Source organism: Colletes gigas, unplaced genomic scaffold (assembly GCF_013123115.1).
Source record: "Colletes gigas isolate AHSC1104 unplaced genomic scaffold, ASM1312311v1 Colletes_gigas_Sc00024, whole genome shotgun sequence".
NCBI classification, from domain to species: Eukaryota; Metazoa; Arthropoda; class Insecta; order Hymenoptera; family Colletidae; genus Colletes; species Colletes gigas.
In genome coordinates, this window is record NW_025106653.1 from 3,558,500 (window position 1) to 3,586,472 (window position 27,973).

At 37.2% G+C, this 27,973-nt stretch overlaps 1 protein-coding gene across 1 annotated transcript in view; it reads left to right on the top strand.

Annotated features, from left to right (window-relative positions):
- Window positions 1–2,089: 2,089 nt before the first annotated feature.
- LOC122401338 (band 4.1-like protein 4) overlaps window positions 2,090–27,973 on the top strand; it is a 137,797-nt gene continuing 111,913 nt past the window's right edge. Inside the window, exons 1-2 of the mRNA XM_043403415.1 lie at window positions 2,090–2,199; window positions 27,610–27,803. Coding sequence (XP_043259350.1) covers window positions 27,690–27,803 — 114 coding nt within the window. The 5' untranslated portion in view covers window positions 2,090–2,199; window positions 27,610–27,689. The remainder of the gene's footprint in view (window positions 2,200–27,609; window positions 27,804–27,973) is intronic.

Genomic DNA, 27,973 nt, shown 5'->3' on the forward strand with positions numbered 1-27,973 from the left:
CATCGTTGCTTCGACGAAAATAAATGAAATTTCTTTCCTCATTGTTACACATATAATACTTTCTTTTCTCTACATTTCTGATATCAAAATCCAGGGATGCAATTCTGAACAACTATTCTTTATACATGTAACTGTTGATTGTAGTTTCAACTGAATATTTAAATATAAAAATTATTATAAATGTAATTATTTATTATAGGGCAGAAAATTAAAATTTGAAATTATTGAATGAAATTTTTTTCCCATTGTAGTAGACCAAAAATTTATCTAGATGCTTCTAAACAACTCTAAACAACTTTTCTTTATATATGTAACTGTTGATTTTAGTTTTAACCGAATATTTAAATATAAAAATTATTATAAATGTAATTATTTATTATAGGGCAGAAAGTTAAAATTTGAAATTATTGAATGAAATTTTTTTCCCATTGTAGTAGACCAAAAATTTATCTAGATGCTTCTAAACAACTCTAAACAATTCTAAACAACTTTTCTTTATGCATGTAATTTTTGATTTTAGTTTTAACCGAATATTTAAATATAAAATTATTATAAATGTAATTATTTATTATAGGGCAGAAAGTTTCGGTGACCTTAATCTTGACCAGTGTTATCAAGGACGCCATTTTCTGTAATCTACAACGGATTATAGCCTCATTGAACAGTACGTCTGTAGCTAGAAATCATTAAATAATAATAATAAACTAGTAGAAGGGTTTCTGCATCCATTAATAGGGCTCCTGTTTAGGATTTGAATTTTTATTCATGTAACTTTTTAATTAATAATTGTAATTATTTATTGTAGGGCAGAAAGTTTCGGTGGCCTTAATCTTGACCAGTGTTATCAAGGACGCCATTTTCTGTAATTTATAATGGATTACAGCCTGATTGAACAGTATGTATGTACCTAGAAATCAATCACTAATAATAATAAACTAGTAGAAGGGTTTCTGCAACCATTAATAGGGCCCCTGTTTAGAATTTGAATTTTTATTCATGTAACTTTTTAATTAATAATTATTTATTGTAGGGCAGAAAATTTCGGTGACCTTAATCTTGACCAGTGTTATCAAGGACGCCATTTTCTGTGATCTATAACGGATTACAGCCTGATTGAACAGTATGTACCTACAAATCAATCACTAATAATAATGAACTAGTAGAAGGGTTTCTACAAATAAAATTTGAATTTTTATCCCCTTTTTTAATTTCGTATTTTATAATTTTCCAGAATCGCTATTAGCAGTCGAAGATGCTCGCACGTGAGTCTGGAAACCTTTGTATCGGGGAGTAGCAGATCACACGGTAAGACCAGCGATCTCGGGCAAAACGGGCCGTAGAGATTCGCGGGTAAAAGTAGTAAAAAATTGTCGGGGCTGGGTAATCGGGACGAAGTCGAGCGGGACGATCGCGTCGAAAATGTTTCGGCGGGTCTCGGGGTCGCGTGACGCGGCGCAATTTCGCCGTGGCACGCTCGAGAGCGCGAAGGCCCTGGTCTGGGTACGTCACTGTCCGCGCTATCACGATTAACAGAGCGAGCGAGCAGGGTACCCTGGTAGGCGGAAGGGAGAGGGCGCGCACGGCGAAGGAAAGGTGAAGGAAAGGAAGGCGCGCAAGGTAAAGGCATATCTTGGATCCTTCGGTTGACTCGGCTCAGTCTGATCCGAGCCAAGCCACTGCCCTGATCTCCGCGAGCGTGTGCCTCCCGCTCGCCGCGGCTGGATCCTCCTCCTCTCTCTATCTCTCTCTTTCTCTATCTGCTCCCGACCACGTTACACGGTGTCTAATCCGCCACCGGGTGTCATCGATCGACGATCCCGACTTACTTCCACGCGCGGGTCGGTTCAAGCCGCTGTTCGTTTAAACCGTGGCCGTACGCGCGTTCGCCCGGCAGACGAAAATCGCCACCTGACATGTCACAGTGCGCGCACCAGCAACGCGCCGACCGTCGCTGGTTCACGCGCGTTCAGTGAGAAACGGAAGCGGACCTTGATCGGTCCTCGCTCCAACCGCGGTTTCGAACCACCTCGTACTCCTCGTGACTCCGGTGCGCGCGTTCGTCGGAAAACGAAGAATTTCTGTGGTATCCCTTGGCAGCCCCGACACCGGAAGTGTGATGACCCTTCCAGCGGGACCGGCTGCATCGATCAACGCGGCGACAGCGTGCCTTCGATCTGCGATCTGAGTTTCGCGGTCAAGGTGCGTACATACGAGGCTCCGCTCGAATGCCCCTGAACCTGGCAATTTTTTGAAACGTTCGTACCTCGAGGGAACACAGCGTTCGGGGGCAATCGTCGTGTCTCGATATTTCTTTTCATTTACCTCTCTGTCTCTTTATTTTCAAGCGCTCGATACGGTTTACCGATTCTTCAGCCTCTGCCTCTATAGAAGACGATAGAGGAGGATTGTTTTATTCACGAAGGCGATATTATTCTTCATTTTATTGGCTCACGGTGTCTCTTTGTCTCGGCGCGGATAGAACCGCGCGCTGCGAAACGGGGAAAAATTTATCGTCGGGTATAATTTGATGCCCCCTTAAAAGCCGATCGACGAATGCTTAATGCGGGGGACTCGTATTGTATTCCGAAACGCGTCGTCGACGTCGTGTTTTCTACCGATGGTGGCTCTGAAAACGTCACGGATAAATGAAACATTTTTCCCGCTTCTTTATGGCAGACAATGGGCTATTAGCCGCGAGCACCAATTACGGAGCTGTACAGCGCGCTTCTTTTCCCCGGATAAGTTGTATGCGCGAGCAAAGTAAGCGGTCGGTCGCGTCTTTTCCGTCGCGACGCACGCCGGGGACGCGGGATAGACGAGACCGGGACAGAGAAAAATCAAAGAAGCCCAAAAGGTAGTTGGTCGTTTACAGCGGATGCTACGGCTCGCGTAAAATCGAACTAATTGGACGATGTCGTCGGTACGTTGCCTTCGATGCCCTCTGACTTTCGAATACCTGGGTCACTTTGCTGGTAATTGACCGGACAAACTATTTTCTAGAAATTATCGATCCTTTCTCGCTCCTTTGGCGCGATAGGGACAGCTTCTGCAAGGGTGCTTTATTAATAACAAATCGATTCCTTGGACCATTCTGTGCGTAAAAGGTACACGGTGTAGGGTTATCGCAATTTTTAGAAAATATTTCATTTTATTTTTACTGTTATGAATAGACTGCGGATGTTTATGTATTTATGGGAAATTTTAATCCTCAAAAAACTACAGAATGCATTCAATATGCAAAAATATAAGAAATACTTAAAGTAAGATACGAATTATTATATTTAGGGTTTGAGAAAGAGTTCTATAAAGCTCTGATTTCATTAATTCTATTAATAAAAATGTGAATTTGCATAAAGGTCCGCAGTCTATTTATGAATATAGGTAACCCTCCTGTAACACGGTAGATAGGTTCCTAGAAAATCGTGTTATATGAGACCCCAGAGCCAGTATAAAAAGGGGAGTTACTTACGTTTCGAAAAACAAATATTTTTTTCAATTCTATATAAGAAATTTAATTTTTATGAAAAATATAAAAAAAAAAAATATTATTTTAATTTAATGCAACCTTAATTTAGTAAATTATAATTTGTTTATATATTTTCATGTAAAGCCACTATAGTTCGTTATTTTTAGGTAGTTTTTAAATATGTTAAGCAAAAATCATGTTATCCAGTGCTGTAGAAGTACAGTGTTTTACAAAGGTTTTTGCAATTTTGTTATCGTGTTAAAGCGAAACCGTGTTGTAGGAGGGTTACCTATACTTTGATTCAATATTGTAGTTGATATTTCGTGGTTTTTCTGTGAGATTTTCTAAATCAAAGTGCAATTGTTTGTTCTAGTAAAAAGCTAGATAAAAAAGCTTCAATAAGTCCTTAGAAAAAGATAGAAAACAAATTATTTTAGATAGGTTTTTTTGTTATTTTTCAACATAATCTCCTTTTAGCTCTATACACTTTTCCAAGAGTTTCTCCAATTTTTTTACGTCATCTAGAAAGTAAGATTTCGGGAGGTCCTCAAAATAAGCATCTGATTGGGCGGTGACCTCCTCGTCGACGTTCACCGTTGTTCGTCGAGCCATTTTTTAAAGTTTGGAAATAAAAAAAAGTCACTGGGTGCCAAATTCGGTGAATACGGTGGACGTTGTAATAATTTGAATTTTAATTCCATGATTTTGGCCATCGAAACTGCACAAGTGTGCTGCACTCGTGCATTGTCTTGATGCAAGATGAAGTTCCTTGCTTCGATCGACAATAAAAGTGAAACCATCTGGTGGATATAACTGAAACTTTGAGAATTGTCCAGTGAATCATGATGCTTACTAAAAACAAAACATTTTCGAAACTAGGAGCACCAGATTCTGCATTTTCCAAGGACTTATTGAACGACCTTCATATTTGTGTGTGTACCAGTCTCTCCAGAAAAAAAGAACAAAATAAAATTTGTTAGTCAATACATATTAGAGTGAATAGCCAATTTGTCGAATATCCCCACAATCCTAAAAATTAATTTTATCCTAACTGAAACTTTGAGAATTATCTAGTGAATCATGATGCTTACTAAAAACAAATCATTTTCGACCCCCATATTTGAGTGTGCACTAGTCTCTCCAGAAAAAAAGAACAAAATAAAATTTGTCAGTCAATACATATTAGAGTGAATAGCCAACTTGTCGAATATCCCCACAATCCTAAAAATTAATTTTTTTATAACCAATGTAGTAAATTTGGTAATTGGAAATGTAATGAAGGTTCCAATTTATAAAGCTATGCTATCTCTACGTGGCATCAGAGTTTGGTTTGGCGTAAATTTCGAGAGAACGATGAATCGGCGCGGTGATGTTGGTCAAGTTCGAATCTTTATCGTAACGTTGGTTATCGCCAGTGGCGAATCTGCATACGAACGCGTCGATGGACGGCCCTCCTTATCGTAACCGCAGATTCCGAAGGTAAAAGCGACCGAGAGAGGGAATCGAGGACACCATAACCGTCGTTGATATTTACACGGGGAAATTGCAGCTTCGCGGCTGGTTAATCGTATCGGTTGTTCGAGGTTGTTTTCGTTTTTCGGGTTACGGCAGGGGGACTGAAAAATAAGGCGGGGTAAATGTCCTCCAATTATCGACACAGTTTCCTCGCGATCGTAGCTTTGATCGATAACAGAAAACTCTGGGTATGTCGGTTTAAAAATATAAATAGATCATTTTATAGGGTGCAAACAATTTCTTTTACAGTTTTAAGGGACAAGTCATCGATGTCCCGGTACTCGACTATATTAATGTACAAATTCGAAAAAATAAATAGTTTTCTTACTATTTAAATTAGTATGCAAAACGTCGTCTCAGTTCAGTTCGTTCAGTTTTCGTGAATCAGTATGCTTTTTTTTGAAAATGACCCTCTTAAAATTATTAATATCTTGCAACCAATATAGTATTATAAATGTGAATTAAAATGAACCATAAGAAAAACAAGCAATATTTTTTACAGTTTTAAGGAACAAGTCATCGATGTCCCGGTACTCGACTATATTAATGTACAAATTTGAAAAAATAGTTTTCTTACTACTTAAATTAGTATGCAAAACGTAGTCCTGGTGAATCTGTATACTTTTTTTTGAAAATTACCCTCTTTAGAAAAAATTATTAATATCTTGCAACCAATATAGTATTGTAGACGTGAATTAAAATGCACCATAAGAAAAAAAAATATTTCTTTGAAGCTTTAAGTGTGTAGAATACGTGTTGATAAATTGTAAAAATTCAAACAACAGGCAATATTATAGACGTAAATTTGTTAGTCTCGAAAGGCGGTAATTCAGCGATTCTGTTTGTTTTTTTAAAAATTATAATTCACGCGATAACCACAAATCGTTCGAAACAAGAATTTCTCTGATTTGTCTTGGTTCGGTTGACCACAATTGCTTGAATTATGCACACCATCGTATAACTTTATTTTTATGTCCTTCGACACGGTGAAGTACTTCGGACAGACTACTTGAATAACTCGTTTACTTTTGGTGGTAGAAAAAAATGCTGGAAACATATCTTGTTTGCTTTCGAAGAGAACATAACACCAATTTGTTTTGTTTTTTTTTTTAACGGTATTATCAATGCTTTATAGCAGATTTCAATGAAGCAATGAATTCTGAGTGCAAAAGTATTAAGGTGCAGCTATAGTAAAATTGATATTTTTCGACATATGCAGCTTTTAATATATTTCATCATGATTGGCCTTGAATGACCTTGAATCATAGGTCGATGAACTGGTCATTACTCGAACAGAACATTTTCCAAGATATACACATAACAGTGAACTCTCAATATTCAAAGCCAATATAACATATCAGTTTAACGATTATAATTACAGTATTTTACAAGTGCTCCTAGAATTAATTGTTTTTAGCCAAAAATCTAACGAAACGGTTCGAAGGGTGTTGAAAAGTATGGCTTTGGTAATTAAAATTTTAAACTATTTCTCAATAAATATATATCACTGCACCTTTTATTATTTTCTAAATATACAGAGTGTGAATTAAGAATATCAATTTTTTGATGGAAGAATTTTTTTCTCGAAAATGCGCAGGATTTCAGGGGTGTGTCTATTGACCAAAAATGATTATAATTGACCACTGCCACCGAAAATAATTTTTTTAGAACGAATTGAAATTTTTCTTTTTCGCCGAAAAATTTCACACTTTCTCGAATTTTTTTCTCGAAAGTGTGTAGGATTTCGGGGGTGTGTCTATTTACCAAAAATGCTTATAATTAACCCCTGTAACTAAATATAATTTTTTTAGTATGATTTGAAATTTTTCAATTTCATCTAAAAATTTCAGTACCTACTCAAATTTTTTTCTCAAAAGTGCGTAGGATTTCGAGGGTATGTCTATTGACAAAAAATCATTGTAATTGATCCCCGCAGCTAAAAATAATTTTTTTAGAACGATTTGTTTCGCTGAAAAATTGAGGCACCTACTACTTTGTCGATTGTTTTTAAAAACACGTTTTTTATTTTTAGTAATTTTGTTTGACCACCTATAGAAAAGTTGTATAATACGTTTTGGTTGGTAACTATAAGCTCTACCTTACAAAAAAGTTTAATTGAAATATGTTCACTATTGTAGGAGTTATGGCTGTTTGAAAGTTGGACCATTTTTATGGGGTTTTCCTTACTTTTTTGGGGTCAAGGAACAACTTTTTCAATATTGTTAGAATTTCTACATATTCTTCACTAAAATACGCGTTGTTTGCCGTTTGAAACATTAAAATCCTCCAATCGGTTCAGAAGTTATAACATTTTAGAGATTCGCATGAAATTTTCGGGAAGCAATTTTTTTCTCGAAAATGCGTAGGAATTCGTGGGTATGTGTAGTGACCAAAAATAATTGCAATTAACCCCCCTAGTTAAAAATAATTTTTTCCAAAACGATTTGAAATTTTTTTTTTTTCGCCGACAATTTCAGCATTTAGTCGAATTTTTTTCTCGAAAGTGCGTAGGATTTCGTGGATATGCGCAATGACAAAACATGATCGCAATTAACTCCTCTAGTTAAAAATAATTTTTTTAGAACGCTTTGAAATTTTTTAATTTCTTCGACTAATTTGTCCACCTACTCGAATTTTTTTCTCGAAAGTGCGTAGGAATTTGGGGGTATGTCTATTCACCAAAAATGCTTATAATTGACCCCCGCAGCCAAAAATAATTTTTCAGAATGATTAGAAATTTTTTAATAATTTTTTAACGAAGCCTCAATTAAGAATGTGATATTCTTGATTTTCGTCTTATTTAACACCCTGTATTACTATAAAATTTTTGCCAGTGTCGATCATTTTCAAGACCTCGAAGTAATATTTCCAGAACATGTTCCAAAGACTTTGCGTTAATATAAAGCAGAGAGAAGGAAAAACGCCTTTTTTTGGTATTTTCGAAGGCGAGAGGCTCTTTAACTATTCCAACGATGCGATCGATGTAGTCGCACGTTAACGATAGCGATCGCTGTCCGTTGTAGGAACGCCCGGAGCGAACTGTTCCTCGAATTGGGAACTTTGTTCGGGTGTAAAGGGGTCGTTTCGAGTCACGGTCGGATAGGAAATGGACACGCTAATCGGTAAAGGCAGACTTCTCTGCAATTAATTCCGCGATATGGTTTAACCGTGGCAATAAGCTAAGCTCCGTCAGTTTCTATTAACCCGAGACAGATTCAGGGATTCTGGATTTGAAACCTGTTCTACGGATGCATCAGGCCAGCGAGCGCTCGGCTTCGAGTTCAATGGCACTCGTCAGTTCGGCACATTGAACAGACATTTTTAAAACGACACGAGGACAAAAGGCGTACTTGGATTCTTGACCTTCTGCCGGCGGCCAGCGACGGGTGACTATCCCTTGAAAACGTATCTGTACGTGACGGGAAACAATTACGCCTGCGACTACGAGAAAACGATAGACGTCGGACACGTGACCATGATTTTTCTATAGCCGTTGGGATAAGTCAGACAAAAGAATGGTAATCCGTAGGAGCAGCTTCTTCTGCCGGTTTGTTCGTGCTGTCGACGATCGTTCGAAGAAACGCGTCATTTCGTTACGAATACTGCTTCCTCGTCCTAGAGATTTTTAACTCTAGAAATGGCCAAAATGGCCAAAATGGTAATTTCTAATAAAAATTATAAAAAATTCACTCGATTGGATTTTTGAAAATTTACAGTAGTTTTCTATGAGGGAAATACACCATAATTGTCAATATATTTGCTACGAAGATACAACGTGTATGCTTGCACTTAAAGTAAAAAATGGATACTCGAGTGGACGCGAATTATTTCGGATCGAATAAATCTCCGAACCTGGTGGACTCTCGCTCACAAATATTTGCTCATTTCGACGACTCGATGAATAGAGATTTGTAGCTTTAGAAATGGCCAAAATGGCCCGTTGTTCTTGCTGTCGACGATCGTTCGAAGGAACGCGTTATTTCGATACGAATACTGCTTCCTCGTTCTAGAGATTTTTAACTCTAGAAATGACCAAAATGGCCAAAATGGCCAAAATGGCCCGTTGTTCTAGCTGTCGACGATCGTTCGAAGAAACGCGTTATTTCGATACGAATACTGCTTCCTCGTTCTAGAGATTTTTAACTTTAGAAATGGCCAAAATGGCCAAAATGGTAATTTCTAATAAAAATTGTGAAAAATTCAATCGACTGGATTTGTGAACTGTAACTTTCTATGAGGGAACGAATAAACATTTACAAATAAATTCACCATAATTGTCAATATATTTATTACGAAGATACAACGTGTAAGCTTGTACTTAAAATAAAAAATGGATACTCGAGTGGACGCGAATTATTTCGAATCGAATAAATCTCCGAATCTAGTGGACTGTCGCTCACAAATATTTGCCCATGTGTATCTCTCATTTCGACGAATCGACGAATAGAGATTTGTAACTATAGAAATGGCCAAAATGGCCAAAATAGTAATTGCTAATAAAAATTGTGAAAAATTCACTAGACCGGATTTTTGAAAATTTACAGTAGTTTTCTATGAGGGAACGAGTAAATACACCATAATTATTATGAAGATACAACATGTCTGCTTGTACTTAAAATAAAAAATGGATACTCGAGTGGACGCGAATTATTTCTAATCGAATAAATCTCGGAATCTAGTGGACTGTCGCTCACAAATATTTGCCCATGTGTATCTCTTATTTCGACGAATCAGCGTCGAACAAAATTCCCGACAAAGTTATTAGCAATTTTATCCTGTACGAAAGCATTTTACTTTTGCTCGTTCGATGGCTCGAGTATCCAATAACAGCGGCGTATCGGTATTTTTAGAGTCGAAATAAATCCGAAGGGAACGCAAAGTGGCATAAATTTTATTTTGACGTTCTCTTACTATTTCAGGCCGAGTATCATAACTGTAGACGCTTCGCGGGTAGGATAAAGAAGTGTAAAAGAATCCACCGGTAACGATTGCCTCGGGCTAATAACCGATGGTCGTGGGTGATCACGCTGCCATTGAACAGGGAACAAATCACCAGCTGTACTTATCTCGTGGTCGTAAATTGTTAGAAAAATTGGCGCTATCTTGCGCGAAAGAAATACAGTTATAGCGAGTGTTTAGCGTATCGGGTACATCGTTTAATTAACATTGTCGCTACCGTTCTGTTCGATAATCGTCTGTTACTATGCTACTATGCTTGTAGCTGTTCATTTGAGTACAGTATTTTCTGGATGGTGATACTTTTGTCACATTTCATTACTGTTCAAGATTACGTTATTTAACACGTTGACTGCCAGACCAAACTCCTCAAATTACAAGGGAAATGAAATTTTGTTTATAAACAACTGGAAACTAGCATACCCATCATTTGTTATTGAATTTATTTTCACAGATTCGTTAAAATTCAAGGGCCCTACCTAGCTTTATTTTCTTTGACATTTAAGCTTGAGAATTAATTTTTTTAACTCCTTGGTGTAAAAGTCGTGTCACCCATATGTGGGTGACGTGGCAGTCAATGTGTTAGTTGTATCAATTTAACAAATTGGGTTTACGTTCACTTTCTGTTGCTACAAAATTAGAATACTTGGTTTTATTTCATCTACAACAAGATGTATCTATAGATTGTGTCCTCTGAGGAATTTCAGTAAACATCGCGAATAAACTAATTGTATTGAATTTTTAAATAACTTGGGGTTTCGGTGCCTGGTAAAAATATGTTAAAAAAAAAAAAAAAATACTCCACGTAATTAAGTTTTTCAACGCGACATTGACCCGAAACATACCGCAAAAGTGGTAAAACTGGTTACGTGCTAGACACGCAGAACTTTTATCGTGGCCAGCTCAATCAGCTGACCTAAATCCCATTGAACGCGTATCGGAGGAACTAGGAACTGGTATCAGAAACATAAAACACGGCAAGAAAGGCGAGCTGTTACAGTCGTTAAAAGATGAATGGGGAAAAAATTCCGGATCAATAAATTAGCCGTCTTAACGGGTCAATGCCTCGAAGGCGTTGATCAGCGACTGTTCCAAAGAGCCACGAGTCGCGAAGTATTGAAATTTAATCGTACCATGCGCTTCTTCCTCTCAGAGTGAAAGCAGCTCCGTATAGACAAGTTTGGAAATTAAAAATCGAGTGGAAAAACGATCGAAGTTCGCGACGAAACGAGGGTATCTCGGTGCACGCGTTGCATCGTCGATTCGCGAAACGTTAATGGAGCTGGAATGAGAAGTCTTATCACATCCTGCATACTCATTAGCCGTCGCGACGTCATCAGATTTCCACTTCTTCCGTTCCTCGTAACGCAAACTTTCTGGCACGCGATTTCAAATTGCTACGAGAGTTCCAAGAGCCATCGATGGCTTCGTCGACTCGAAAAAGAAGAATTTCTTCCATTAACCCTTTATTAAAGGTGGGACTAGGGGGGTGAGAAGCGGCGAAAAATGTACGGTTATATTGACTTTGGAACCTTTGTGTACCCTTTAATATGTAACCGATCGTTTTAAGCGTATGCGCATTGAGAGATCGGAATAAAAATGGTGGTCGATAGTTTTGCAATTTACGAACACTTTTTAAGGTTAGATTCTGTTGTATTAAAACATAGGAAGGGTATAAATTAATTAGTACTACGTTTTCTGAAGGGCATATATATGTATTTAAAAAATACATGATAGCTATTAATTAACTTAAATTTTAAACAAGGTAACAATAATTAGAATCTTTCTTGCATTTCGTCTTAAGGACATATACTTAAGAAAAATATATTATCGATGTAACATTGTTTTTAATAGTAAAATTAGATTAAATATTGCGTTAACTCATACTAATTCTTGTATTTTGTCGAGTTCCATGAAGCTTCCATTACTTTGTATAATTTGTTAATATTTTTTGGCTTTTTATGTCTTATTTCTCAGTCAACATCGATCCAAAGCATTACAATTGAATTTAAATCCGGATTTTGTGTCGGCCATTTCAAAACATTAATTTTTTTCACATCCAAAAATTGTTTTATAATTTTGTGTATTGCTTTGGATCATTGTCAGCCTGATAAATCCAATCTGCTGGTAATTTATGGTCAGCAAATGGTAATAAACTGTTTAAATAAACAATACTAATGTTTAAATAAACAAAATGATCCATCGTTCCTTCGATACGACAGATAGGACCAATACGATTAATGGTCATATAACCTCAAACAAATGTGGATCCACCTCCTTTAACAGTTGATTTAGTACACTTTGTATTAAATTCCTCGCCAATACGACGTCTTACATAAATTTTACCGTCAGATTCTAGACGATTGAATTTATTTTTGTTGGTAAATACAACTTTGGACTATTTTTCTTCTGTCCAGTCGAGTCTCTCGCAAATTGAAGCCTCGAACGTCGATTTTTTTCTAATATCAGTGGTTTGTACCGTGACACTCTACCCATTAGATTAAATTCACATAAACAAACATACTTCTGTTTATAATTCGTGCAATTTCACGTTGAGATTTATCTTCATTATAATGGTAAATTACTAATTTTCGTATCTCCATTGTTGTTTGTCTTTTTTGAGATTCCATTTTTCCAAATCGATACATTAATGAAATAGTGTGATAAAATTATGCTCATCTAATGCTTACTAAATGAAAAAACGTGAAAAACTGTTGAACATACATATGTTAATTAGGGGAATCCCCAAATATTATGGATGGACGATTATTAGTGCGAATCAAATTTCATAGATGTCATTATATACAGGGTGTCCCAGCATCGGTGGTACAAACGGAAAGAGGGTGATTCTAGATGAAAAAACAAATCGAAAGTAAAGAATAAAATTTGTTCATTTGAGGTTTCGTTGTCGAGAAAATCAATTGTGAATTGATCTCGATACTAATAGCACCGATATCATTAATATACCTCTGTTTATGGATTTAAAGTAGATTATTAACTAAATTCTAACTTAATTCATACAAAAATTGTTATAAATTGTCCATTGTACTACATATTTAACTCTCTAAATTAGATTTGCACGAACTAATGGATTCTGTATCTTCAATTCTTCAAATGCCAAATGATTGTCGCTTTTAATCGAGAAGTGCATAAAATATTCGTTTGTTTTAACATGACCCCATATATAGATACAAATCAAAGAGTGTTAAATATGGGGACCAGGATTAGTCAAAATCGAAGATAATAATATACTAGGACAACAAATAAATTATGACACGTGCTCAGTAAATCATGTCAACATGAGTGTACAGAAGTACAAAAAACATAATAAAAGCCTGTATCGAAATTTTTTTATCTAAGCTATAGTCAAATGTGCGTGTGTTTGGTGAATATTCACGGTTGATTTTCTGGACAACGAAACCTCAAATGAAATAATTTTATTCTCTTTTTTCATGTAGAATCACCTTCTCTCCTGAGACACCGTGTATATTCATTTTGCTTCATATATTTGCTAATATTTGGGTTTCTTTTTACATGGAAACAAATAAATTACGTTAATTACAAAAGTCTCACGTTCATATAACGCGTACTTTAGCCAAAATAAAGAAAGCAAACGTGGTGGACGATTTTCACCGCGAGCCACCGTACATGTCCCGCCACTGTATATTCGATTCCCGTGGTAACCGCGTGAAATTTCGATTCCGTTGTACGAACAGGGTGGGGGGAACGTGGCCGTTTCGCGAGGCGTTTGAGAAAGCGGGCAACGATTTATTTCTCTCCGGATGGAGACCAAAGTCTCGGCCAAGTCCGTCTCTGATTGGGATTCGATATCCAGTCGCGTACACGTACCGCGTGTAAACGAATAAAATAATTCATCAGGTCCCCGGTGACAGCGGCGAGCGCGTCGGCTAATGAATAAAACGTGAACACGTTCACAAAACCCGCGACGATCGTGGCGAACCCGTGAGGAGACATTGAGGAGCACCAGAAGCCGCCTGGCGACTCGTTCGCTGCCAGAACCTGGAAGGCTACTCGAATACCTTCGGTATTCAAAGCTTCTCTCGGGAATGCAAAGCACGAGCCATTAATTTTCTTAGCGATTCGTCGAGCGTAGGGACATTCTTTTCAGGGTTGATATATTGCGCGACGCGGCGGCCAACGTTTATACGCGATTTTTATTTGAGTCCGGCTCCGATGGGAGGAAGGGGGAGGAGGAAAGCCCTCCTACCGGCTACGGCTTCTAGTCGAAACGCTCGAACATTGTAAAATGAAGAGGCCAACGGAGGCGAATATTCAATCGCGGATCGGGTACGATTTAAACGAGCCACGGTCGCCCGCGCGCCATCCGCGGATACCGTCCGCCTCGCGGCGCTCCGTAATTCCGCGCCGGCTAATGAGTTTAAATATTTAAATTGCAACGAGCCGGGGCCCCACGGAAAAGAAGACCCCTTCGATGATTTACTCTCGCCTATATACCGGTGCATTTATCAGCACACCCTTGAGCCCTCTCTCGCGAGCGCGCACGCGTTCCCTACCTTCGCCTTTTTAATCAGTCCGCCGTTCGGCCGTGTATCACCGCGGTACACAAATAGCGACGCGTTATAAATAGCCCGTGATAGCGCGAAACGCGATACCGTACCGTGGAAATAATCGAGCCGTAATAATAATTTACAATTTACCGGCGACCACGGCGCCTGGGCCTTTGCTCGCAAGGATGGAGAACCTTTTGGGACCGCTCGAACGCTCCTTGTCGAGATTTCTCTTCGTTTTAGTATTTGTACGATTTCTTAGATTTTCGATACGTCGGGGACTGTTCACGTATTATCTTATATTTATTTTGACCCTCTTACCCCCCCATTTAGAAGCCCCTCTATCGGTTTCACTCTTTGGGGCTGTTCGAACGCTCCTCGTCGATTCGAGATTTCTCTTCGTTTTAGTATTTGTACGATTTTTTAGATTTTCGATACGTCAGGGACTGTTCACGTATTATCTTATATTTATTTTGACCCTCTTACCCCCCATTTAGAAGCCCCCATATCGGTGTCACTCTTTGGGGCACGCTGGGATTAAAAGTGTCCCACCTTTTTGACGCACCGTAATGCATGGTGGGACCTCGAAATATTGCAATAGCTGCAATAAAGCAGTTGGTAATACCTTCGACAAATGTTACAATTCACTTGTGTTGGTAACATTCAACATGCCAATACAGGTTCATCGATTGTTGCAAGCGGAAGATTTATTGACACAAATTTAATCGAACTATTAGTATCTTTTTTATGTCTCTACATTATTTGATACCTTTATTAATAAAAATATGTCGGAATCTATTAAAAAGTTTTTATTTTCAAATTGAATGTTACTTCACGTTGTATTAATAAAGTTATATTGGTTCTAATCGATATTTAAATTCAATCGATGCGAAGAATGTCATCGGTAACGCAAACGTGCGTCTGGTTGGCGTTGACGTTTGGATGTGGCCTTTGAAGGTAGTAGTTGGTTGTCTGGTTACCGGAATGTTTAAAAAAAGAAGTATTCGAAAACGAAAGGAATAGAATTAAAAGGGCTTCCGGACTGAAAGGACGCGCGGGAAAATTAAAAACAGAATTCCTGCAAAGGACTCATCGGTTAACGTTGTACATTCTTTCGTGTTGTTAAAGTGTTTGTGTGATAGTTAACAGTTATTAGTTTTTTTAATTCAGAGAAATGACCAATCAAGCGGTTTCTCCGACAAATATACCAATTTTGTTTAATTTAAAACGCAAGAAAATTTCGATGTAACATGGGTCTATTTTGAGGGTCCTCAGTATATTGATAGTAACTGTTTCTTGCGTAATGAGTAGACTAGGGATGTTTATGCATTTATGGGAAATTTTAATTCTCAAGAAACTACTATTAATATGCGAAAATATAAGAATTAGTTAAAGATACGAATTGTTATTTTTAGGGGTTCACACAACCATCTACAAAGCTCACATTTCATTGATTCTATTAATAAAAATTTGTATAATGATCCGCAGTTTAGTAACGAGGAATCGTTTTGGAGCAAAGAGATCTGGCGGATCTAGCGCATCGTTCCTTGAACCTGACGCTATTAATCGTTTAAACAGTTTCCAATTAGTCGATAGTTGACTAGTTTGACGGATAGGATCGTGTTTAGATTCGATAATATTATATCTTGTACCAAAAATATTGCTCACTGTTTCGAAATTATGAATCGATATACCCAGTTTCTCGACTGCCTCTTCTGTCTAAATTTGAAGCACGCGTGAGTCTGTGTTGCTTACAAATAAACGTATCATGTTTGGGCATAATTGACCGTTTTGAATTTAGATTAGAAGTGCCTTGATTTCTACGGAGCGTTTGATATCTCGGTAATAACTCGCGTGTTGTGCATCATTCCTAATTAACTCTTACATTGCTTATGCCTTTTCCGACCCAAGCTCACCGCGTTTGGTTTCGCTGCTCGACACAGACACTTGAGCATCTATTTTAACATAAGAAAAAGGAAGAAATGATACGAATCAACGTCCATATGCAACGCATACTGAAATGTGTTTGATCGCTTGTTAGATGTAGTTTTAATGAAAGAGTAAGAGTTCGACTATCGTTTTCAAGGAGGAAACAATGTATGAAATTGTATTCTCACTGTTTTAATCTTCCCAAATTGATAGTTAAACTGTAATCATTTTTCTTGTTACTGAATAACGAAAACTTAACTGTACTCGAACGTAATTTTTCTGTTTCAAATCAGCTTGTTAGATGTAGTTTTAATGAAAGAGTAAGAGTTTGACTATCGTTTTCAAGGAGGAAACAATGTACGAAATTGTATTCTCACTGTTTTAATCTTTCCAAATTGATAGTTAAACTGTAATCATTTTTCTTGTTACTGAATAACGAAAACTTAACTTTACTCGAACGTAATTTTTCTGTTTCAAATCAGCGTGTTAGATGTAGTTTTAGCGAAAGAGTAAGAGTTCGACTATCGTTTTCAAGGAAGAAACAATGTATGAAATTGTATTCTCACTGTTTTAATCTTCCAAATTGATGGTTAAACTGTGATCATTTTTCTTGTTATTGAATAATGAAAACTTAACTTTACTTGAACGTAATTTTTCTGTTTCAAATCAGCTTGTTAGATGTAGTTTTAATGAAAGAGTAAGAGTTCGACTATCGTTTTCAAGGAGGAAACAATGTATGAAATTGTATTCTCACTGTTTTAATCTTCCAAATTGATGGTTAAACTGTAATCATTTTTCTTGTTATCGAATAACCACAACTTAACTTTACTCTGACGCAATTTTTCTGTTTCAAATCAGACAGCTGACATGCTGCGCAAAGTTCCTCCTTTCAAACATCTGTCACTTCGTCTACTCATTGAAATCAACTTCCGAACGCGAACCTCTCAAGTCCGTGCTTCTAGGCTCTAGGGCAGTGATTATCAACTTTAAGGATTTAAACAAGTAACTATTATATAAATGCAAACACTTTCGGTGAGGTACTTGTTGCAATCTTCAACAAAGAAAGGTATTCTTCTGAAACGAAAAAAAATGTTTCACAAAGTATTTAAAAGAAACCTATTTAACGAGCAGTTTCCACGTGTAATCTGACTGAAATTTGGTGATTGCTCGCATAGTTTGAGAGTTTCGTCTCGATGCAATAGTCCATGGCCTTTTGTAAGTCCGCTTCTGCAGTCGTGTTTCGCCATTTTCGCAGTTGAAAATGATGACTCACGCGGGTGGGTAGAGCAAAAGAATGCCTTTACACGTAGGACAACACGAACCAGGATGGGATATTTATCTTTAGAGACAAGAGGGGTAAATGTTGCTTTTAGGAGATACAGTTCCCGCAACAACGCATTTGAACGTAAGATCGCTTCAAAGCACCAACAGTTCTATTCCCAAGAACGGTCCATTTTCTTTAAAGCATCGTTCAACGCGGATGGGATACATTTTCAATATTAAAGTTCACGAAATAGATATATTAGTCGATCGTTTCACGTTTCATTATTTCACCGAGCAAGAATCTTGTCCGAGACGTCAAAGACACTTTTAAAACTATTACTTAAGATTGCATCAAATCGGTACTCAACAAACATTCCAACAGAATTTTCTCGAACGAAAGATCTCTGTTTCGTTTAATATTTCTTACAATGTACGCGAGACGGTGAACAATTTTGTGAAGCGAGAGGCGATTTAATTAATTTGGTCACGTTTGCATGTATACCGGGGAGTTGAATTTATCGTCGCGCGTGATCGGTTTGGATCGCGAACGATCGGGTTGGCGATCACTGCCCGGAGGACACGGAGACACGCGCTTCTCCGCATCAGCTCGCTATTCAACTTCTAATACCTACATATCGATTACCCGTGGAGAAGCGGTTCTTCTTTAATCAGTTTTTCCCGCTGGCAGGCGAGATGCATGCCAGCAGGTCCCGATGAAGGCATTTTAAGTGGCAGCTACGATCCTGTACACGCGCACGTACGTTGCCACGGACGAGCGTACGTCGAACAGCCGTGGCAATCGTATTCGAGATGTTACGTCGGAACTATGAGCTAACGGTAATACCCGCGGAGGAGCTGTTTACGATTTTTCAGCCGACAGCAGGAAGCGTTCGACGGTGGCTCCGGGGCGTTAGAAATAAATTTGTGACCGCGCGCACGCGGCCGATTAGCAAATCGTCCAAAACGAACGCGAAACCTGTCCGGATGCACGGATCGTAAAAATCCGAGCATCCTCTCGGCGGCGATTCGCGCTGCCTTTCGTTTTCCTTGCCGCGTGCACCCTCCACGATTGGCCTGTTCGTTTCGTTAAATGTAACAAGCCCGAGCGGCTCGACTGCCGTGACGATCGACGATCGTTTATTCCCGTTACGCTCTGTAATCGGCCGTCACAGTGGTTGGACATCCTAAAAACCTGATCGAAATACCTCCGAGTGCCCTCCAACTATTTACAGCGGGGGCACACGCTCAACTTTTTTTTTAAATACTACTAATTTACTTACATTTTATAGTCGTACACTGTGATGTACGAATTCTTTGTAAATGGATAGAAACTTGTTCTTTGGCTCCTTGCACTACTCTGAAATTCAGAAGAAGTTGTGTCTAACTCATACGCCCGAATGATCGGTTCGAGCCCTAATATCGGAACTTGAAACACGATATGTCGATATTTACGAGCTCGACTCGTGATATTCGTGTTTTGATAAAATGACGATTACGAGACAGAGTCGTGATATTCAAATTTGGCCTAACATTTTCATCACGAGTCAGATTTGTGAAAGTAGCAGAAGAGGTTAGGAATTCTTTACCAAATTTTGTTTATTACGCTATGGTACTTCTATTTACGAAGTAGTATTTTCTTCTTGGGCAAGTAGTACCCAATGCAGAGGTGTAGTAATATAAAGTAACACAAATCAACAATACGCGAGTGTTTTCTCAAATGGTCACCATTGACAAGTTTTGTTTCTAATTCATTCGCATACAAATTTCTAAATATTTAAATGTACGAAAAAATGGACTTGTATTAATTTCAAAAATAACAGCTCGACTCATAAGAAACAAATTTTTCTCATTTATAGTATACGTGTTTTAGTGTTCTTTAACATGAAAGATCGATGAAAGATGATCGTTTGAAAACGTGTTTCTCTTAAAAAGAAATTCATTCTTTGCTTCTTCACGATACACGCGAGTATTTTAGTTAGGGTTGATTAGAACGGTTTTCATCCTCCTCAAATTAGACGCTACCATTCGAGGCGTTAAGCATTCCTTCCGCATTTCCACCAATTAAGGTGGTTGGGCATTCCTTTTCCCCCCGGAAGAAACAGTACATCGATTTCGATTTCTTCTCGAACTATCCTCGATTTTCACGAGGCGATAAAAAGAAGGCAATTGTGTTGAAATGAAATAGTTAGGATCGGTGCTCGTAAACAATTTTCTGCTAAGCGTGTGGTCATTTTCTTGAGTCATTCGTGCAGATTTTCTTCGATGAACGTTGCAGGATTTGCGGTTAACGTTTGAAATATTCGACTCTGAATATCGTTTAAAAATAGTGTATAATCTCAATATATGGGTGACAAGACTTTTCAACTATAGAACTAAAACAATTCATTCTGAAATTGAAATTGAAACGTTAAATAAATTTGTATAGGACGAAGTTCAACGTGGTTACGAAAATAAGTACCCAAGACGAATTTTAAGTTATGCAGTTTACAATTATTTAAAATCGAAGTTTTGATCTCGTAGAAAATTGTACGGTTTTGGTGTGGCAGTCAACGTGTTAGAGTTGCATTTCACTGGCTGGGAATTCGACTAAACTATTCCAAATTTCTTTCTTCAATTAGTTGCAATTGCTTTTGAAGCGCCTTTCGTGTTCTCTGCTAGCATATGCTGAGTAATATTGTTACCTGCGGCCACCACGGAATTCCACAATTCATCCCGATTTTCGAAAGCGTTTCTGTAGACTGATTGCTTCGCTGCACCCTAGAAATTATAGTCTAATGGTATAATATCCGGTGATCGAGGAGGCCATTTTACAGGAGCGTCGTTTCCACGTCCTATCCATTGATGTGGCTAATGGGCGTGCAACCAGTATCTGCAATAGTAAAATGTACAGGAACTCGCGTTGTAATCGCAGTGTCCTTGTTAACGCCAATGAAATGTCATCCAACGGTTCTGACAGGCTATTACAAGCTTAAGTATCTCATTTTATTGCCAATTGTTATTTTTTTTCTGAACCTAAAAAATATTTCAATAGTCAACTCATTACCAGAAAGTGATAACAGTTGATATTTTTTGTTTCAACAGTTTTGACAGGTTATTACAAGTTCAAGTATCTCATTTTATTACCCATACTTATCTTTTTCTGTATCTAAAAAGTATTTCAATAATCAACTCATTACCAGAAAGTGACAACAGTTGATACTTTTTGTTTCAACAGTTCTGACAGGCTCAAGTATCTCATTTTATTGCCTGTTGTTATTTTTTTCTTAACCTAAAATATATTTCAATAATCAACTCATTACCAGAAAGTGACAACAGTTGATATTTTTTGTTTCAACAGTTCTGACAGGCTATTACAAGTTCAAATCTCATTTTATTGCCAATTGTTATTTTTTTTCTGAACCTAAAAAATATTTCAATAGTCAACTCATTACCAGAAAGTGGCAACAGTTGATATTTTTTGTTTCAACAGTTTTGACAGGCTATTACAAGTTCAAGTATCTCATTTTATTACCCATACTTATCTTTTTCTGTATCTAAAAAGTATTTCAATAATCAACTCATTACCAGAAAGTGACAACAGTTGATACTTTTTGTTTCAACAGTTCTGACAGGCTCAAGTATCTCATTTTATTGCCTGTTGTTATTTTTTTCTTAACCTAAAATATATTTCAATAATCAACTCATTACCAGAAAGTGACAACAGTTGATATTTTTTGTTTCAACAGTTCTGACAGGCTATTACAAGTTCAAATCTCATTTTATTGCCAATTGTTATTTTTTTTCTGAACCTAAAAAATATTTCAATAGTCAACTCATTACCAGAAAGTGATAACAGTTGATATTTTTTGTTTCAACAGTTTTGACAGGTTATTACAAGTTCAAGTATCTCATTTTATTACCCATACTTATCTTTTTCTGTATCTAAAAAGTATTTCAATAATCAACTCATTACCAGAAAGTGACAACAGTTGATACTTTTTGTTTCAACAGTTCTGACAGGCTCAAGTATCTCATTTTATTGCCTGTTGTTTTTTTTTTCTTAACCTAAAATATATTTCAATAATCAACTCATTACCAGAAAGTGACAACAGTTGATACTTTTTGTTTCAACAGTTCTGACAGGCTATTACAAGTTCAAATCTCATTTTATTGCCAATTGTTATTTTTTTTCTGAACCTAAAAAATATTTCAATAGTCAACTCATTACCAGAAAGTGATAACAGTTGATATTTTTTGTTTCTACAGTTTTGACAGGCTATTACAAGTTCAAGTATCTCATTTTATTACCCATACTTATCTTTTTCTGTATCTAAAAAGTATTTCAATAATCAACTCATTACCAGAAAGTGACAACAGTTGATACTTTTTGTTTCAACAGTTCTGACAGGCTCAAGTATCTCATTTTATTGCCTGTTGTTTTTTTTTTCTTAATCTAAAATATATTTCAATAATCAACTCATTACCAGAAAGTGACAACAGTTGATACTTTTTGTTTCAACAGTTCTGACAGGCTATTACAAGTTCAAATCTCATTTTATTGCCAATTGTTATTTTTTTTCTGAACCTAAAAAATATTTCAATAATCAACTCATTACCAGAAAGTGGCAACAGTTGATATTTTTTGTTTCAACAGTTTTGACAGGCTATTACAAGTTCAAGTATCTCATTTTATTACCCATACTTATCTTTTTCTGTATCTAAAAAGTATTTCAATAATCAACTCATTACCAGAAAGTGACAACAGTTGATACTTTTTGTTTCAACAGTTCTGACAGGCTCAAGTATCTCATTTTATTGCCTGTTGTTTTTTTTTTCTTAATCTAAAATATATTTCAATAATCAACTCATTACCAGAAAGTGACAACAGTTGATACTTTTTGTTTCAACAGTTCTGACAGGCTATTACAAGTTCAAATATCTCATTTTATTACCAATTGTTATTTTTTTTTGAACCCAAAAAGTATTTCAATAATCAACTCATTATTAGAAAGTGACAACAGTTGATACTTTTTGTTTCAACTGTAGTCAGACAGGGAAAGGATTAAGAAAGTTGATGGAATTAAATGTCTCGTGCAACTCTTTGATTCTAAGAATAGAAGGTTAAATAATCACGGAAGTAACCGAGTGTCTCTATTCTAAGCATCGACGCTATTTCTTTCGATCGTGCACGTTTAGCCAGCATTGTCAGGAACAAAAATGATTCAAAGCAATTCGAATAATTCAAAAATAACGTTTCGTGCTTTGGAATGTCGAATGAAATTCACATTTAATGCGCAGGGGTTTGAAGTTACGGATTCTTTTTGGTCAGCTTTTCAGGATTTCTGACCGTGTCGGTTGCACACGTTCGTTTCGTTAAATGTAACAAGCCTAAGTGTCCGAATGTCGTGACGATCGCGGCGCGTTTATTCCCGTTACGCGCGCGTAACCAGACCGTGTTTTGCTCTCCTCGTTTATTCGATCGTGTCTTCGGCGGGAAATTAAGCGAACGCCTCGCGCAGATTCTACGGTGTCGATTGTGTTTGCTACTTAAACTCGTTATGTAAATAATGTTCATAGTACGGTAATTATATGGGGAACGGGGCGTGCATAAATTTGCCTCGAATACGCTCGGAATAAACGCGTCGATGGACCGAGATATTTCGGTGCCCGCGTACGGTATAAATTTACGCGGGTAATCGGGTCTAGCGTGTGCATACAACTTAATAGTCAGGAAGCGGTTCTCGCGTGTTTTCTTTGCATCATCGGACCATTTTCCACTGGATAATTTATCACTGCTCCGATAAAGGACACTATTATATAAATTTATATATTTTATTTCTTCATCCATACACTTTTTAGAGGTTTCGATACATTTTACTACGACAAGTAAATGTCACAAGTTTGTCAATTTTCAAATTTACATTTATATTACTTTTTACTTCCTTTACTGCATTTATACTTACTACATACTTACTACATTTATACTTACTTTACTACAGAGAGGTTATACACGGTGTTCGGCTACCCCTGGTCAAAATTTTAATGGCAGATTCTAGAGGCCAAAATAAGACGAAAATCAAGAATACCAATTTGTTGATGGAGGCTTTGTTAAGAAGTTATTAATGTTTAAAGTTCCGCTTATATTGAATTTTTTTTCTCGAAAATGCGTAGGATTTTTGGGGTATGTCTATTCACCAAATATGATTGTAATTGACCCGCGCAACCGAAAATAATTTTTTCTGAATGATTTGAAACTTTTTGAAATATCAGGGGAATCGGAATGTCAGGGTCAGACATTATAGTTTCGGTAAAGAATTTTTTTCTCGAAAGTACGTAGGATTTCGTGGGTATGTGTAATAACAAAAAATGATCGTAATTAACCCCTCTAGTTAAAAGTAATTTTTTTAGAGCGATTTGAAATTTTTTAATTTTGTCGACAAATTTGTCCACCTACTCGAATTTTTTTTTCGAAATTGTGTAAGAATTCCGGGGTATGTCTATTGACAAAAAATTATTGTAATTGACCCCCGCAGCTAAAAATAATTTTTCCAGAACGATTTGGAAAAATTTTGGATCGCCGAAAAATTTAAGCACATACCAAAATGGTATAGAAAAAAATTATTAAATAATAAGAAAAAAATTAATTTTAAAATTAAAATATATAAATCTATTTATTTTGAGATTTATATACATTTATTAAAATATATCTATAGATTGATAATGTAAGAAAAAAATATTCCCCCTGTCGATTTTTCTTAGTAGCTAGTTTTTTATTTTTAGTAATTTTGTTTGATGACCTATAGAAAAGTTGTATAATACTTTTTGGTAGGTACACATAAGCTCTACGGTAGAAAAAAGTTTCATTGAAATATATTTACTATTGCAGGAGTTACGGTTGTTTGAAAATTAGACCATTTTTATGGGGTTTTTCTCACTTTACGGGGTCAAGGAACAACTTTTCAAATATTTTTAAAATTTCTACATATTCTTCACAAAAATACGCATTGTTTGCCGTTTGAAACATTAGAATCCTCCAATACATTCAGAAGTTATGACATTTTAAAGATTCGCATGAAAATTCGGGCAGACATTTCTGGCCAGAAATGATATTTTCGGCGAGGAATTTTTTTCTATAAACTGAGTAGGAATTAGGGGGTATGCCTACTGACCAAAAATCATTTTAATTGACCCCTTCAACTAAAAATAATTTTTCCAAAACGATTTGAAATTTTTTTTTTTCGTCGACAATTCCAGCACCTACTCGAATTTTTTTATTGAAACTGAGTAGGATTTTGGAGGTATGCCTACTGACCAAAAATCATTGTAATTGACCCCTGAAACTAAAAATAATTTTTCCAAAACGATTTGAAATTTCTTAATTTCTTCGACTTTGTCCACCTACTCGAATTTTTTACTCGAAAGTGCCGAGGATTTCGTGGGTATGTACAATGACAAAAAATGATCGCAATTAACCCCTCTAGTAAAAATAATTTTTTTAGAAAGCTTTGAAATTTTTTAATTTCGTCGACTTTGTCCACCTACTCGAATTTTTTTCTCGAAACTGTGTAGGATTTCGGGGGTATATCTATTCACTAAAAATGCTTGTAATTGGCCCCAGCAACTGAAAATATTTTTTCCAGAACGATTTGAAACTCTTTAATTTAATGTTTTTATAACTTTTTAACGAAACCACAGTCAAGAAATTAATATTCTCGATTTTCGTCTTATTTTGGCCATTAAAATCTCCCATTAAAATTTTTCTTTGACTTTGCTTATCGTATATCATACTTATTAGCTTCGCTTTTCGTATCCTTCGAGTTTCGCTCCAAGGATACTTGCTTTCCCGAGATGGCAATCGCATATATTTTCATTCTGCTATCTTTTAATCATAAACGCTCAAAAGTGCAGCGCATCTCGAAGTTAGGAAAATTTCTCTCGTAAACAAGGAATACAAATCTCAAGTAAACTTGGAAAATCAGAGTCCTCTTAAGTTCCTTTCCCGTAAACGAGCGAAGAAAATTTCCGAGAAAGAAGTTACGCACACGACGAATATAAATTGCAACGCCAATTATTATTTCTCGACTTCGTACGGCGACGATTAAAAAGCGACTTTCGCAAGAACGGACGATCCGGTCGGCTAGACCAAGATATCATAAATCACGAAATCAATTGCGCTGCCGAAGCCAATCGTCCAAGTCTTATACGCGTCTTCGTCGACTGTCGTCGACAAGATCTAGATAATTCACCTTCGTTTCGTGTCCCTCTTTCCCCCCCGTCCGTTGTTTTCTTGTTCTTCTTCTTTTTGCACAGAGTCGACTCTATTAGTCGCGCAAGCGTGCCCCGTTGGCGAATCTCGTCGAAGATACGATAGATATCCGTCTGATTAACGATCAGATCAAGCGGTATCCTCCTGCTGACTGATTAACGAGCCGGTTTTCTTTTCGACCCGGCGTGTCACGGTCGGAATCGTTAGACGATCGAAAGACGGGTGGGTGGAAGGAGGGGGGCGGTCGCGTCTCGTTTCGTAATTCGTTACCGTTTCATTATTCCGTCGTTGTATGGACGCGTAATTTCCGCTGAATGGCATTGGTTAATTCGGTCATTTGCTCGGTCATTGTGCGGGACAATTTTAATTAGTTTCGTTAAACCTATGACCATTGAGAACCGCCGCGTTCCAGGAACGTCGGGGAGATTTTTTTTTTCGTTGCGTTCCATTCACTCCGCGAATTAATCGTCCGCGGTACAATGGATTTCTGTCGACAGCTTATCTCGCTTGTTAAACTTTTATGAAAGAAGCCATTTAGAAAACGACGCTGGAATCGACGTTTGTTTCCTTGGCAAAAGCTAAAACTCCTCTTGAAGGCTCCTCTAATGCAACGTAATTGTTTAATAAAAATATAATTGCGTTCCTCGAATCTTTGATAAACGCTTTTCTCGGGAAACGACGAAAATATTAGGTTTGGGGGAAAAGAAATCCATTATTTTTCACTTAGGTGGCTGTAGCGATCTTGTATAGCATTGACCAAACAATTGAGACTTGTGGTCGTTGGAAAAGTGGCATTCCGTGCTAAAAAGAATTCTTTTACAATTTTATTGGTTGGTCAATTCAGTTGTGAGTTATATGGTGTAAAAGATGGAAGTTAACGAAGAGAAAATTCAGTGTATTTTACAATTTTGCTTTGAAAATTGCAAGTGCAATTTGCTTAGAAAATGCAAGCCAGAAGGCTGAGATTGTGAATGGTGTTTATAGTCCCGAGACTGTCACAGCCAATGTCGACAAAATCATGGGAATGATCGACTACAAAACAGTTTTAAACCATTTCAAAAGGAAGCTCTATGCTTGGGTTAGGTCTGGGTATAAAATCATGGAAAAGATCGACCACAAAACAGTTGTAAATCATTTCAAAATTAAACTGGATGCTTGGGTTAGGTCTGGGTATAAAATCATGGAAATGATCGACCACAAAACAGTTTTAAACCATTTCAAAAAGAAGCTCGATGCTTGGGTTAGGTCTGGGTATGAAATCATGGAAATGATCGACCACAAAACAGTTTTAAACCATTTCAAAAGGAAGCTCGATGCTTGGGTGCCACACTTTGTGAATCGATGGATCGAATTTCCATCCGCGAAGCCTTAGCCAAACGGAACGAAATCGAATGGCAACAAATTATAAAACAACACCCAATCCCTACCATGTTAAATAAAGTCTTGAAATAAACGTGAAAATAATGGATTTCTTTTTCCCCCAACTTAATATCATTTTATTATCAAACCGAGGAACGTTTGCTCCAACCATTTGTTTTATTACCACGAAAAATTGAAGCCGAATTTTACGAACACGTTCAGGGGCAAAGATTGCAAGCCACGTAGCCCTTCGACAACGAATTTAGAACGTGTTCGCGTGGAAGTGCGCACAGGTTTGCACGTTTGGCGATTTCGATCGGGTTACAACGGCGTTCCTCGTGTTTCAGGATAACCGAAATCGATGGGCGGATGAACGAGTAAAACTAGGAAGGAATCACAAGGGAAACGAGGGCTGTCGAAGGAAGAGATGGTGGTAGAGTGGCTGTGTCCTGGACTTAGGCCGGCCGGAAGCCGCAGGCCCCGTCTTCTTCACTGCAAGGTGATACTTCTCGACGAGCATGAGCTGTTGCAAGATGTCTTGGTAAGTTTTCGACTCGTTAACTATACAGGATGTTCAAAAAAGCCATTCAATATTTATAAGGTATATAGGATACATTGTAACTGAGTAAAAAAGCTTTGGTAAACATAGGTCAAAAGGTCAACCGTTTCTGACATATGAACAGAAGATTTTCCATGTGTCTACCTTCCATT